Source organism: Bufo bufo, chromosome 1, assembly GCF_905171765.1.
Source record: "Bufo bufo chromosome 1, aBufBuf1.1, whole genome shotgun sequence".
NCBI lineage: Eukaryota > Metazoa > Chordata > Amphibia > Anura > Bufonidae > Bufo > Bufo bufo.
In genome coordinates, this window is record NC_053389.1 from 581683324 (window position 1) to 581698467 (window position 15144).

Below are 15144 nucleotides of genomic sequence, written 5' to 3' on the forward strand. Positions count from 1 at the left end.
GATCACTTTGTGAGGACCAATCCCCATCAAGAGCAGATTTTTCTGTGGCAGATTTTTTATTTACATACATTCTGCCTATATTGGCTTCTCCTTTGAATCACTCATCTAAAAGGATTTGGGGGGTACTATCTCTCCATGGGGATAGAGAGCACCTTAATCGGCGTGAGGAGACTTATAGGCCATACATGCTCCTCTGGAATTCTGGGAAGAAAGGGAGGCAAATGAGCTCTTAACAAGCTCTGCCTCCAATGCCACCAGATGTAAGGCAGCTACCCTATAAGTCCATGTTTGACCCTTTTAATAGGTATGCAGATTTAAATAAATGATAACTTGCTATGTATCATTTTACTGTGTTTTTTATCTGCTTAACCTAATATTTCCTCAATTATTTGTAGATTCTATGCAGCTGAAATTGTGTGTGGTCTCCAGTTCCTTCATTCCAAAGGAGTAGTATACAGGTAACACACAGACGCTTTGTTATGCTGCTACTTAAAAGTAATAATCATAATATTATTATTATTATTATTATTATTATTAATAATAATAATAATAATAACCTCATTTCTATAGCATGTATTGCATAGTGGGCACCAAACAACAATTAAACCAGTTGATCATGCTTGTTGTAATAAGGTCTTTCCAAGGTGAATGGAAAGTGCATGGGTGACAAATCATCATTACTAAGATCGTTCATCTCCCATAGTTATGCAAATTTGGTGGCATTTCCTCTGTTTATGCTAACTTGCACGTGTTTTCATGCTGGCATAAATGATACAATCAACCAACTAACAAGCGTTTACTTATTTGTCCAGTGAGATCGCCGACCCATTAACAAGTGCCAATTATACTTAGCGTGATCATCTGCCAGTGTTAAAGGTTGTGCATAGTTAGGCAAATAGCGTCTGAGTAAAATGTCAAAGTATTCCGAACAATACATTAAGAGAAAAGAACTTACCTGCCCATAAGAACTTCAACTGCATTGATACATTGAAGAAGATACAAATAAAGATAAGAATGTCCCGTTTTCTTCGAGACTGCATAAGTGCTTCTTTATTTTTACATTTTGGATACAAAACAGAATGATGATACATTTGTTGCAAAGTAGAAAAGAAAAGGATGAAATATAAAGTAAGGCTGTATATAAATCTGGCTAGGGCTACTTTCACACTAGCGTTTTTTGCTGGATCCGCAGGGTTCAGCAAAAATACTTCCATTACTGATAATATAATCGTCTGCATCGTTATGAACGGTTCCGGTTGTATTATCTTTAGCATACCCAAGACGCTCTGTCTTGGGTATGCTAAAGATAATACAACGGATCCGTTCATAACGGATGCAGACCTGTCATAAACTCCATTGAAAGTCAATGGGGGACGGATCCTTTTTCTATCGTGTCAGAGAAAATGGACCCGTCCCCATTGACTTGCATTGTGGGTCATGACGGATCCGTCTTGCTCCGCATCCCAGGATGGAAAAGCAAACTGCCGCAATGCTGCGGTTTGCTATCCAGTATGAGAATGGAACGGAATGCATTTTGGAGCATCCGTTCTGGTCAGTTACGTTTTGTCCCCATTGACAATAAATAGGGACAAAACAGAAGCGTTTTTTTTTCCGTTATTGAGACCCTATGACGGATCTCAATACCGGAAAACATTAATGCTAGTGTGAAAGTAGCCTAATCGCAATGATCTGTTTCATCCAAAGACTATGTAGACAACACATCATTTTCTGAGACGTGCAGAAAATGTATCATAACAAATTCATACCTTTTTCCTGAGGAATTTCTCGGCGTTTTATATCCACTTTATTTCTTCTGTAAGAAAAAACATTTTTTACACATATACACAATATCAGGAAGCGTTGAAAGCTTTTTCATATTAGAACTAAATTGGTTTCTGCTAGTAGATCGGTAACTCAAAGACTGGCAATGAGATTTATGTTGAAGGATATCGATAATTTCCGCTCAATCTTTTTTTAATGCCTGATGGGCACGGCGAGAAAGAAGTATCGGGAAGTTGAACTTTACCCTGCTCAATTCTTCTTCCCCTGGAGATACGTTGCAATAGAGGTCTCTAGTCATCACTCACTGAAATAAACAAGCACACTTGTCACGTTTTGACCAAAACTGGATTGGGCTATCAACACAAGGAAAAAAGTCTTTAAAGGCTGAAACAGGACTGGTCTGAACATTTCTTTGACTTTGTTCCTATTTGACACTATATATGGACCCGACAAGGACAAAACCAAATCATCAAAATGTACTTTTTAAAAAATCCATGCAGAGAGAAGATAACTCATGAGGGGCATCTGGGGTACAAAAATAGTAATTGCAGCCAGTGCCTATGAAACAGCTATCATTGCATGGGGAGAACATCTCACTATATGCATATAGAAGTGAACAAAGTCTTTTTGGTCCAAAACATGTCCAGAAGGTATCAGAAAACTCCAGACTCAGGCGACCGATTAATCATAAATTTACCAGGAAAAGAAATACCTATTAAGCACCTGGGGACTCTCTGCCAGAAAGCTTTGAACTAACTACAATGGGGAACATTGAATTCTGGGAAAACTCTTTTATTTCTTATATGTGATAAAACAATTGCAATTTTCATAGAAGTAATTTTAGAACACATCACTGATTGAATGCTCTATACAAGTTCATTTAGGATCAACTTCCTTTCTCCTATTTTAGGACTTGAAAGTTAGATAATGTACTCTTGGATATGGAATGCCACATAAAGATAGCAGATTTTGGAATGTGTAAGGAAAATATGTTTTGGAGATGCAAAAACAAGTACATTCTGTGGGACTCCTGACTACATTGCTCCAGAGGTATGTATTCCTTTCTACATTGTACATGTTGTTCTTGTACCTCTCAATTTTCATTGCAAAACCAGGAAACATGAATATGAAGGTTTATACTCTGTTAATATCATGTTTAGGACTCTATATTTGGCGTATACGTTGGAATAATCTCCTGACATTTGCCATAAAAGTAAAGCAAATGCAACGGTATACCATATAATTGCTCATGGCATCCATAGATTCTCATACGGTATATTCTGAACAGTATACATTTTATTATGGTTGGCCAATAGGAAAAGTCAGCAGGCTACACTGACCATCATTGGAAAGTCAGGTGAGATAAGTGATATTTCCATGATTATATAATAACCCGCTATTTCTGGCTTGTGTTGTAGATTTTACTGGGACAGAAATACAGCTATTCAGTTTGACTGTGGTCATTTGGGGTCTTCTCTATGAAATGTTAATTGGCCAATCTCCATTCCGTGGTATGGATGAGAACAGTTATTTCAGTCTATACGCATGGATGACCCAGTGTATCCCCGTTTTCTTAGTAAAGAGGCTAAAGATATACTGGTCATGGTAAGATCATACAATAGCTATTTTCTCTTATGTTGTTTTTGTATGTCTTTTCCACAATTGCCTCTGGCATGAGTGGGCACTTGGGGGTTTATGTTTAACCCCTTATTGTAGCTCTAGCTTAATTACAATAATTTTTGTTTTCATTGAGGAGCTTTTAAAAGGCACTAACTTTTCACAATATGTTTTTATATGTCATTAAGACATATCAAAAGTTTAGAGCTGAGACCCCCACCTGATTCCTAGACTGAGGGGAAAGAAGAACATGCATGACACACTCTCTCTCCGCGCTGCTGAGAACTGAATCAAGACAGGCCCATAGATTTCCATGGAGCCCGTCTCATGCAGCGTGGAAAGAGAATGGGCTTATGCACGCATTTCTCTACCTTCATTCAGGGATCAGTGGGGTTCTCAACATTCAGACTTCTAAACTTTTGTAATGTCTTTATGATATCCCAAAAAAAAAAAGATTTTTAAATTAGTGACCCTTTAAATATTTCAGAAATGAGAAGTTGAATCTATTAACGTTCACATCTGCATGAGCAATGTGATGGAACAGCAGATCTTGTAGGCTCTTGAAGAATTTTAACATATAATCAAATGCAGGAAGGTGAGATTTCTATGACAACAACCTTCTTGGAAGTAACTTCAATTCTTCTTTTACTTGCACTTTGAACAAACTGTCCAAAAAAATACTGGGTGACCTTTAAAAGCCTCTACTACTCCGATATTTCAACAGTAGGGAACGGAATTGTATCAGTCTAGTCGGTTGTACTTGGCACGGTTCCCTTGCCAGAAAGAAGCTACTTTAATATTGGCTAGTATCACCACTGAGGCACGTTCACACAGTAAGTACTTGGTCAGTATTTTGCATCAGAATTTGTAAGCCAAAACCATGAATAAAACCTACAGAGGAACAGTATAACGAAAATATTTGAACCTCTTCTGTTCAACCCCACCCTCCGGTTTTTGGCTTACAACACTTAGGAAAAATACTGACAAATAATGACTGTGTGAAAGTGGTATAATCAGTGCTGCAATCTAGAGATGCTTTTATTTGTGGTTTGCTTGAAACAAAGGGACACATGCATTCAGAATTTTTTATGAGCTACCCCTCAGGAATTCTGGACAGAACCATTTTGAGATTTTGAGAGTTTGACTTTTTCAAAGCATGCAGCCACTCTAAACTAAAAGATATTAGTGAAATACCGACAAAGTGGTTGACCATTCCATAGTGTTGACTTTGAAATGTTATGGCTTTATCAGTTATATGCTGTGTAAGGATCTTACTTTTTAAGGAGCATCCTAGGTTCTGGTTATGCTGGGCAAATAGTCAGTTGTTTGGAAGTCCCTTTCAGAATATGCAAGAATTGCCATCTGCATGGCAGTCAATAGGTGGAATTTACCATGACCTTTTCATCACCAGTTTTCTGACTTCAAAAAGTCACAATTTTTTTTTGTGCAAGCTTCATTTGCTTTAAAAATGTAGTGATTCTTAGGGCTTTTGAATCGATTACACCACTTTTTAAACTGGATGTGCTTATTAGATGAATGGGACCTTCTGCGACCCAACAGATAACTATAATTTACAACAGAAACTGTTGTAAGCTCTTGCGGGCAGGGTTCTCTACCCCTCTGTACAGTATGTAAATAGTTGTTTATTTTATTTTTATATTTGTGTAACCCCGTCTGGATGTATTAGCGCCATGAAATTAATGGCACTTTCAAATAAATAATAATATAATATTAACAAATCACAATATAACTATAATATAATATAATTATAATCAATTTAATTATATTATAATATTATAAATATAATGTCATTAATATACTAACAATATAATAAATTTGCTTTTATCAACAAACATGAAGCATTTACACATAATGAAGATATTATCCTTTTTTCATCTATAGATATTATATATAGTATATAGATCTATAGATTTGCCCGGAAAAGATTCAATAAAACCTGTAATTTATACATTTATATGTTGCTTTTTCCACTTCCTGTAAAGAGCTATCGTACAGGGAGGAGGTGTTATCAGATTACATTGTGTGTATAAATGTGGCCGAGATAGCTGTCAGTCACTGATAACACCTCCTCCCTGTACCGATAGGAAGTGGAAAAAGCAAAGATATAATTGTATGAATTACAGGTTTTATGGACTCTTTTCCCATAAGCTCCATTCACAGGTCCGCAAATGGTCCACATCTGTTCCGCAATTTTTGCGGAACGGGTGGTGGACCCATTCATTCTCTATGGGGACAGAAAAGATGCAGACAGCACACAGTGTGCTATCCGCATCCGCATTTCTGTGCTGCGGCCCCGAACTTTCGGGCCGCGGCTCCGCAAAAAAATATAACATGTCCTAATCTTGTCTCGCAATTGTGGATCCGCAATACACTACGGACGTGTGAATGGACCCTTAACCTATATAGCAATGTCTACAGACTACTTTGCATTTTGTGGTGAGAAGTCCTCTTTAAGCTGACTGGCCATGCACTATGGCTACTATATGTAGGACATGTTTAATAGTGATTCTGGTGCTATACAGTCCTGCAAAGGGGTAATATCAGCTTGTGTGTTACCAGATTACTGCAAAACTGTCTTCTAGAAATGAAACAGATCCTCTTTTTCCTACAGGAGGTAGTCCATTCACTTACAAGAAATATGAGTACAAGAAAATGCCATCATTTAGTGGAGCATATTGGCTTTGAAATCATTGAAATGCACGTCAGACTTGGCAGGATTATAATTAATTGATAGCTAATAAATTTCAAGCAACCTTAGACAGATAATTAAAAGCCACTATTCAGGTGCTCTTCTAAGGAGAAGTAGAATAATATTGAGTTTTAGGCAGAGATACGTGACTCAAGTCTGTCTGACATCTCCACTGTATTTTACTCCAGCAGGGCTGTTCAGCCATGCAGAATACATTTTTGACGTGAGATATAAATGTTTCCTTTTCATAGAATATAAAGTAATTTATGGTGATCTGCTCCCTGACACTTACTAAAATATTTTCTAGCTCGAGCATATTAGCAGTGCTCCAGTTTTTAGACGTAATAGCATTAGGATGAACTCACAAGACTGTGCGACTTTAGGGGAATCCGCAGTTTTCAGTCCACAACACGAGCATGACCGTCCCATGGTCGTTTGAATGCACTCTTATTGAGTACCTATCATAATATTTTTTTCAGCAAGTAGTACACAGTAGCGTTAGAGTCCTATGGCCCAGGCAAACCTTGGACTAGACCACCCCCACACTGAAACCCAAAAGTATTATGCCCCATTCACACTTTCCGTATTCCCTTACAGTCAGGCTGTGCAAGGTGGACAAATAAAAGACCTACCTAAGAAGTGCCTCTGCCACATCACTGTATATTTCACATAGTATATTGCTTCTTCAACGTGCGCCCTGCATGCCTAGATGAGCTATAGCTCCTCCCATGGTCTAAAGTATACTGTCAACAGCAGCCAGGTACCATACGAGCACCCGCAGTTGCAGCATATAGGCATTTATCTAGGATACTTGGTCAGGACTAGGGTTGAGTGCGGTGGTGAGTGCGGTGATGGTCACCACAGGTCCTTCTATCTTCATGCAGCAGGACGTGCGATGACGGTCACTGCGCTCACCACATGGTGAGCACGGTGACATCATTGCAGGTTCTTTTGCAGGTCCTGCAGAAAGAAAAGGATACCGGCTGCACGATCAAGTGGATGGGGTGAGTTTTTTATTATTATTTTTAACCCCTCAATGGCCATATTATATAGCATTCTGTCTTAAGAATGCTATTATTTTCCGTTATAACTATGTTATAGCGGAAAATAATAAAGTGAAGTTTGGGTCCCCATTGACTTTAATGGGGTCTGGGTTCGGGGTCAAGTTCGGGTCAAGAACCCAAACTTTGACCTGAAGTTCGGCTAAACTTCCACGGGTTCGCTCATCCCTAGTCAGGACCCATTGCTAGCCACCGACCTACAGATAGGTGTGTCAGTCAAATTTTAAACAACTTCTTCCTTACTCAGTGGGTTGTAACGGTCGAGTACACACACACACAGGGGGGAGGGAAGTGACCACTGCGCTCCACCCTTACCCCTGGCCCTGCCTACTTCCGTCGCGGAGTCCCTAATGACAGGGGACAACTGGACGGCAATCCTACTTGGAGTAAGTGCAGGTATGACAGACAGACAAACAACAGGACGTGAACGGACCGAGTCAATACAGGAAAGCTGCAAAGTACAAATGGCGCAAGCAGAGAATTGTCAGGAGAAGCCGGGGTCATAAATACCAGGAGAGCAGAGAAGTACAAGAGGAGTCCTAAGAGAGTAGTCAGGTGGGAGCCGAGGTCACAATACCAGGACGGATGCGCAGTACAGGAGGATCAGGCAAAAGGATGGTCAAGGAACAGAATCAGGTAAGTATTCAGCAGTCCAACAAATAGCCAGGAACCTAGAAATTAACAGGCAACCTGTAGCCAGCAGGCTGCCTGTATTTATAGTGGGGAGTGAGGGTCATGTGACGTGGCCAGCGTCACATGACCGACAGACCAACCAGTCGAGCACCGAGTGATCAGCTCGGCGCTCAAGGCAGACTTAGGAGCAAGGAGCCACCCAGCTAGTAAAGCCGCCCTGGGAATGAGGTCAAACACAGAACCTCATTCCAAAAGCTAAGCAACAGTTCTGCGGGCAATGGGGGACCGAGTGCACCTTCGGAACCCCGTGACAGTGGGGAATGGCAGACAGATGCACTACACACACAAATATACACATGTACCATATACACTACACACATTTACAGTCATGTGAAAAAATTAGGACACCCTTTGAAAGCATGTGGTTTTTTGTAACATTTTTAATATATGGTTTATTTCATCTCCGTTTCAACAATACAGAGAGATTAAAGTAATCCAACTAAACAAAGAAAACTGAAGAAAAGTCTTTTCAAGATCTTCTGTAAATGTCATTCTACAAAAATGCCTATTCTAACTGAGGAAAAAGATAGGACACCCTCACATGTATTCCCTCTTAATTGGCTCAGATCTCAACAGGTGTATCACACCAGGTGCACATAATTAGTAGATCGTTACTCAGCATGTTGAATGAGGCTTGCCCTATTTAAACCTCAGACATTTAGTTTGGTGTGCTCCTGACTGTTGAAGTGAGAGTGAGCACCATGGTGAGAGCAAAAGAGCTGTCAGAGGACTTCAGAAAAAATATTGTAGCAGCCTATGAGTCTGGAAAGGGATTTAAAAAGATCTCAAAAGATTTTGAAATCAGCCATTCCACTGTCCGGAAGATAGTCTACAAGTGGAGTGCTTTCAAAACAACGCCAACATGCCCAGGACTGGTCGCCCCAGCAAGTTCACCCCAAGAGCAGACCGCAAGATGCTAAAGAGGTCCTCAAAAAACCCTAAAGTGTCATCTCGAGAACTACAGCAGGCTCTGGCTACTGTTGATGTAGAAGTACATGCCTCTACAATCCAGAAAGAGACTGTACAAGTTTAACTTGCATGGGAGGTGTGCAAGGAGGAACCTTTGCTTTCAAGAGAAACATCGAGGCCAGACTGACATTTGCCCAGAGATAAAGTTGACAAAGACCAGGACTTCTGGAATAATGTTCTTGGGACAGATGAGTCCAAAATTGAATTATTTGGACACAACAGCAGAGGACATGTTTGGCGTAAACCAAACACAGCATTCCAAGAAAAGAACCTCATACAACTGTGAAGCATGGAGGTGGAAGTGTCATGGTTTGGGGCTGCTTTGCTGCAGCAGGACCTGGTCAGCTCACCATCATAGAATCCCACGATGAATTCTACTGTGTATCAGAAGGTGCTTGAAGAACATGTGAGACCATCAGTTAGAAAATTAAAGCTGAAGCGGAACTGGACCATGCAACATGCCAGTGACCCAAAACATACTAGTAAATCAACCAAAGATTGGCTGAAAAAGAGAAAATGGAGAGTCCTGGAATGGCCAAGTCAAAGTCAGATTTGAATCCCATTGAGATGCTGTGGGTGACTTGAAAAGGGCTGTAAGTGCAAGAAACCCCTCAAACATCTCACAGCTGAAAAAGTTCTGCATTGAGGAGTGGGTAAAATTTCCTCAGACCGATGTCGAAGACTGGTAGATGGCTACAAGAACCGTCTCACTGCAGTTATTTAGCCAAAGGGAGGTAACACTCGCTATTAGGGGCATAGGGTGTCCTATCTTTTTCCTCAGTTAGAATAGGCATTTTTGTAGAATGACATTTACAGAGATCTTGAAAAGACTTTTCTTCAGTTTTCTTTGTTTAGTCGGATTACTTTAATCTTTCTGTATGTTGAAACGGAGATGAAATACCATTTATTAAAAATGTTACAAAAAACCACATGCTTTCAAAGGGTGTCCTAATTTTTTCACATGACTGTACATATAAACATATATACAGTATATCTACACACTTATATATGCATACAAATTAACATACACCATATATACACTATACATATACACCATTATAATATAATAATACACGTAAATCCCTATATATATATACACTACACACAAGACACGGCACCACATATATATATATATAAATATATACATCACACACACATATAGACGCATGCAAACCATATACATATACACATATATACATTGCACATATAAAAATGCACCATTATATACCATACACACATAGCACTTCATAAACTGTTTAGTGTTAGGGGAAGGTTGCATCATTCAAGACCAGCAGTGGATATGCCTCCAGTACTTAAGATGCTGTTTTGCTGTGTAGCCAGTCTGCTTTCAATTAACCCTTCCCCAGACATTTTTTCTTTCTGACACAGCCTAATTTTGTGTCACTTTATGTGGTAATACCTTTGGAATATTTTTACTTATCCAAGCCATTCTGAGATTATTTTTTTCATGACACATCATACTTTAGCTAGTGGTACATTAGCTGATATGTTGTACCATTATTTAAAAAAATAAAAGTAAATTTATGGAAGATTTGGAAAAATTTGCAGTTTTCAAAATTAGAATTTCTCAGCTTTTAAATCAGATAGTGATGATACCTTACACAATAGTTACAATGCAATACATACATACAATATAAAGTACACATAGTACAATGAGCCTGAACTTAGTAACAAACTGGTACAGATAGGAGAGGACCCTGCCCCCAAGGAGAGTTATAATCTACTTATTCATTAACATTCACAATATTGTCTACTTAACGTTGGCAACAATTTGTAAAACATCTATTTATTTTTGGTCATTAGAAGGCTTAGAAGTTTAGAAGCAATTTTTGGAAAATTTTCCAAAACTGACTTTTTGAAAGACCCATTTAGTTTGAAGGGCTTACATAATAGAAACCACCCATGAATGTCCCCATTTTAGAAACGACACCCCTCGACTTATTCAAACTGATTTCAGAAATGTTGTTAACCCTTTGGTTTGGTGGAGAAGCCATTTCAAATAGTTTTTGCAGATTTTCCATTTTATTTCACAAATTTTTTATTTGAAAATTGGAGCATACAACATCTTCCACAGTGTCATATTACCGTAAATTACAGTATAATTTGCTCATCACATTACAAGTATTCAGGATAGAAACATCGGATGAAAAGTTTCATTTACATTAAAGAAAGAGACAAGGCCGTGAAAAAACGACCACAAACAACAATAATAAACACTGCACCACAGTTAAAATCAAGCAATAGAATTGAGGTATACATTTTCTACACTTGTAGATTTGGCAAAGATGGATAGTGTTGGATATATAAGACGTCCATTTAGCCACCTGACGCTGACACTTGATAACCGGCAAAGCTGTTTTGCAATCAGTAGTTCCATGCCGTAATTATAGTGAACTTTAGCAATGATTTCTGGTATGGTTGGGATGTCTCTACTCTTCCATCTTTTAGCTATCGCGACTCTCGTTACTGTTAGTATATGAAAAGCAATAGTGAGGTCTTTTAAATCTAAACATTCCAGCCCCAAAGAGAGCAATGCTATTTCCGGGGATATGGGGTGTGCCTTCCCTATCACAGCACCTATAAGTGACAATATGTTGGACCAGAAACGGTTGACAGCAGGGCAGGTCCACCAGATATGCATTAAGTTGCCAACTGCTGATAGGCATCGCCAGCAAACATTTGAGGTGGTTGGATATATGATGGATAGGCGATAAGGGGTATAATACCACCTATAAAGGAGTTTTCTTGAGGCCTCCAGGTGGTCGACACACTTCGAGGTTTTAGAGCTCAGGGAAAATACAAAGGCCCAATGCGCTGGCGCAAAAGTTTTATTTAAATCTTTCTCCCATTTAATCTGGAACGGGAATTTTGATATAGTAACTGAGAGCTGCAAACCCCTATAGGCCTCAGAAATTCCTCCCTTCCGTATTCTGGGGTTCTGGAAATATGCTGCATATATAGAGGAATGTGTAATGTGCGTAATGTTCTTGGATGCTAGGAGGTGGCGTAGTTGAAGGTACTTATAAAAATCAGACCACTGGATTTGATACCGCTCTCTTAAGTCTGTAAATGATATAAGGGCCCCATTAGCTAAAATTTGGGACACTGAAAGGATTCCCTTAGATTCCCATTGTGAGAAATCAGTATCCGGCAAGCAGGCACTGAAAGCTGACAACGGAGCATCCTGAGTGGAAGGATTTTTGGGATAAGTGGACACTTGGTCCATAACGACATTCCAGCTTGAGTAGTGATAGATGTAGATCGAGGGGGCGTTTTGGAAAGTAATCCTTGCCAAAGTAAGTGCTGCAATGAGGGTGCACGAGTTAAGCTAGTTTCCATTTGTACCCATTTTTTCGCGGTGTCATTGATCCACCAGTTTTTTAGTTGGTCGAGCACAGTAGCTTGGTATGGTATGCGGTTCTTGAATGGTTGACTCGGTCATCCACTTCGTCCGAAGTGACATCAGACACCCCCAGCCAAGAGTCGGTGGGTTCGTCAGAGACAACCCTTAGTTGTCATGGTCAGGGAGCAGGCCCTGTGCCCTCACCGGTCCTCAACCTGCCTCTGTCTTTTTCTGTTACCTCAGCCAGAGAAGTATTATATGCTGTGGGCTCAGCTCCACTATACAGCGAGGACGAGCTACTAGAGGACAGTCAGCAGCTACTGGCCAGCAAAGATGTGGAGGAGACATCCGCCGCTTCCTCCTGTAGGCGGGCATGTAGTGATGAGGAGAGTGGCGTGGGAGCCGATGTTGCGAGCGGTCAGGCTGATGACCCAGCGACCGTTGAGAAGGACATCAGTGACGTGCAGACAGTACTCAATAATGATGATGTAGCTGATCACACTTGGGAGCCGGGTGAATTAGGGGCTTGATCATCATTGGGAGAAGAGGGTGGCAGCTTGCCCGTGAGGAAGCGGCGGAGTCAGCAGGGTGGCAGCAGTGGGAGGTCAGGAGCCAAACGTTCCCGGGGGAGACCACCCGCTTCGCAGGGGTCTATCTGCCCGGAAAGTAGTGGTGCAGGGGTTCACGGAAGCAGCGGCGGTAGTAGTCAGTCAGTGCGGAGTGTTGGGGGTAAAATTACCTAATCGGCGGTTTGGCAGTTTTTTGTTAAGCCGCCGGAGGGGGTGAACATGGCCATTTGTAAAATCTGTGGGCAGAAGGTGAAGCATGGCCAGGGTGCCAATGTTGGCACCACGGCCTTGCGTCAACATATGCAGCGTCACCATAAAGTGGCCTGGGATAACTGTGGCTCTGATGTGGTGGTCCAGCCTGCCGCAGCAACCGCTGCATCACCCAGTGGCACGTACCCGATTTCAGGCAGTCAAGGCTCCACCACCTCAGCCGAAGGGAGCTGTCTGTCCTTTCCATCATCTGCTGGTCCTGATGCTCCTGCTCCTACTTCTACTCCTCGTCAGTGATTCTGTCAGCAACCGATCACCAAGAGACAACAGTATGCAGCTGAATGTGCTTCTGGCCAAGTTGCTGGTGCTGCAGTCCCTCCCTTTCTAAGTGGTGGACTCTGCACCTCTCAGAGAACTGATGGCTTGTGCCAAGCCGAGGTGGAGAGTCCCAAACCATCATTTGGTTTGACAAAAAGGCAGTACCAGCCCTGCACACACATGTAGAACAGAAGGTGGGCCAGTCCTTGAGCCTGTTGGTGTCTGCCAAAGTGCACGGCAGTGCCAACGTGTAGAGCTGTAACTATGGTCAGGGACAATACATGTCCTTTACGGCCCACAGCCACACCAGCAACTTGGTCAGGTGAAGCCGCTTCTGCCTCCATGTTCTCACGCCATTGGTCCTGCGACAATGTCCGCCTCTGCCTCCTCATCCTCCACCGTGTCCTCAGCTTCCACTGCAGGGACAATTCACAATGCCCCTCCAGCATACCAAATGTGCAGGGCACGGCTGTCACGCCTTGCCCTGTGAATGTGCGGAGGTCTGACAGACTGGCTGACTGACTTCGCTGTTTGTTTTGATTTGGGTTTGAGCTGGATCTAGCTTCCTTCAGGTGTACTGGGTTTCATTGTTAGTGAGGCTATTTATCCCTCCTTCCCCCAGTGGCCTGTGCGGGTTATAGTTCTTTCCTGGGAGCTCTTGATGTGTGGTGAATTGTCTGCTCCAGCTCTGCTCAAGATAAGTCCTCTCCGTTATTTCCCTTTGTGTGTTTTATCTAGGCCTCTAGGGAGACGCTTGCTTCCTCCTAGTTTGAAGAAGCAGGTTGCCTCTTCCCTTTTCCCTGCTGCTTAGGGTTTGCCCAGGGTGTTTAGGTTTAGGCACGAGGGCATGTGCATATCCACCACAAGGGTATGCACATGGGCAAAGCAGTCTAGGGAAAGCTTTTAGGGATTGCTAGGAGGTGACCCTTTTCTCCTTTGGACCTAGTCGTTTGTTCTTTTTGTTTTCCTGTGTTTGGTTATTTCCCCGCTTAGCTACCTAGCGTGACAACGGCGGTGTCACGCTGTTCTGCACCTCGTTTGCCTGGGCAAACAGAGTCACACAGGGGAGGAACTGCTTACTTCATCAAGAAATCGAACACTAGCTTTCTCCTCAACAACTCAAAATCGGAACCATGGTGACCGACAACGGGAAGAACATGGTGTCAGTGCTGCATTAGGAGGGTTGACCTATGTGCCCTGCATGGCACACTTGTTCAATCTGGTTGTCAAGCGGTTCCTGAAGTCTTCCACCCATCTGCAAGACATCCTAAAAATAGCCAGGGAACTTTGCATGCACTTCAGCGACTCATACACTGCAAAGCGCACCCTCCTTGAGCTGCAGCGGCAGAACAGCATCCCCGAACACAAGCTGATATGCGATGTTTCCACCCATTGGAATTCCACCCTCCATATGTTGGACCAACTATACGAACAGAGAAAGGCTATAAACGATTTATTGATGATCCAAGCGGACAGGAGTACTCCCCTGTGTAACTTCGATGTCAGCCAGTGGCAGCTCATGTGTGACACCTGCCGTTTGCTCACGCCTTTGAGGAGGCCACGTTATTTGTCAGTCGCCAGGACTACGGGATGAAAAACGTCATTCCAATGCTTCATGTCCTGGAACAGATGCTGGTAAATCTGGCTGGTCAGGGGACTGGAGACATGGCGTCTACATCTCATGGCCACATGAGCCCTGTGGGGGCTGAACTGGAGGATGAGGAGGACATTGGAGCACAAGCAATGTGTAGCAAAATGGATGGTTTTTATACACATTTGACAGGAGAGGAGGAGCATGAGCAGCTAGAGGAGCTACAGGACAATGAGGAAGACGAGGCAGAGGACCCAGAC

The 15144-nt window shown here is 42.0% G+C and overlaps 1 protein-coding gene across 1 annotated transcript in view; it reads left to right on the forward strand.

Annotated features, from left to right (window-relative positions):
• PRKCQ (protein kinase C theta) overlaps positions 1-15144 on the forward strand; it is a 101618-nt gene that overhangs the window by 70377 nt on the left and 16097 nt on the right. Inside the window, 6 exon segments of the mRNA XM_040413326.1 lie at positions 396-458; positions 2693-2774; positions 2776-2832; positions 3201-3249; positions 3252-3299; positions 3302-3387. Of these exon segments, the coding sequence (XP_040269260.1) occupies positions 396-458; positions 2693-2774; positions 2776-2832; positions 3201-3249; positions 3252-3299; positions 3302-3387 (385 nt within the window).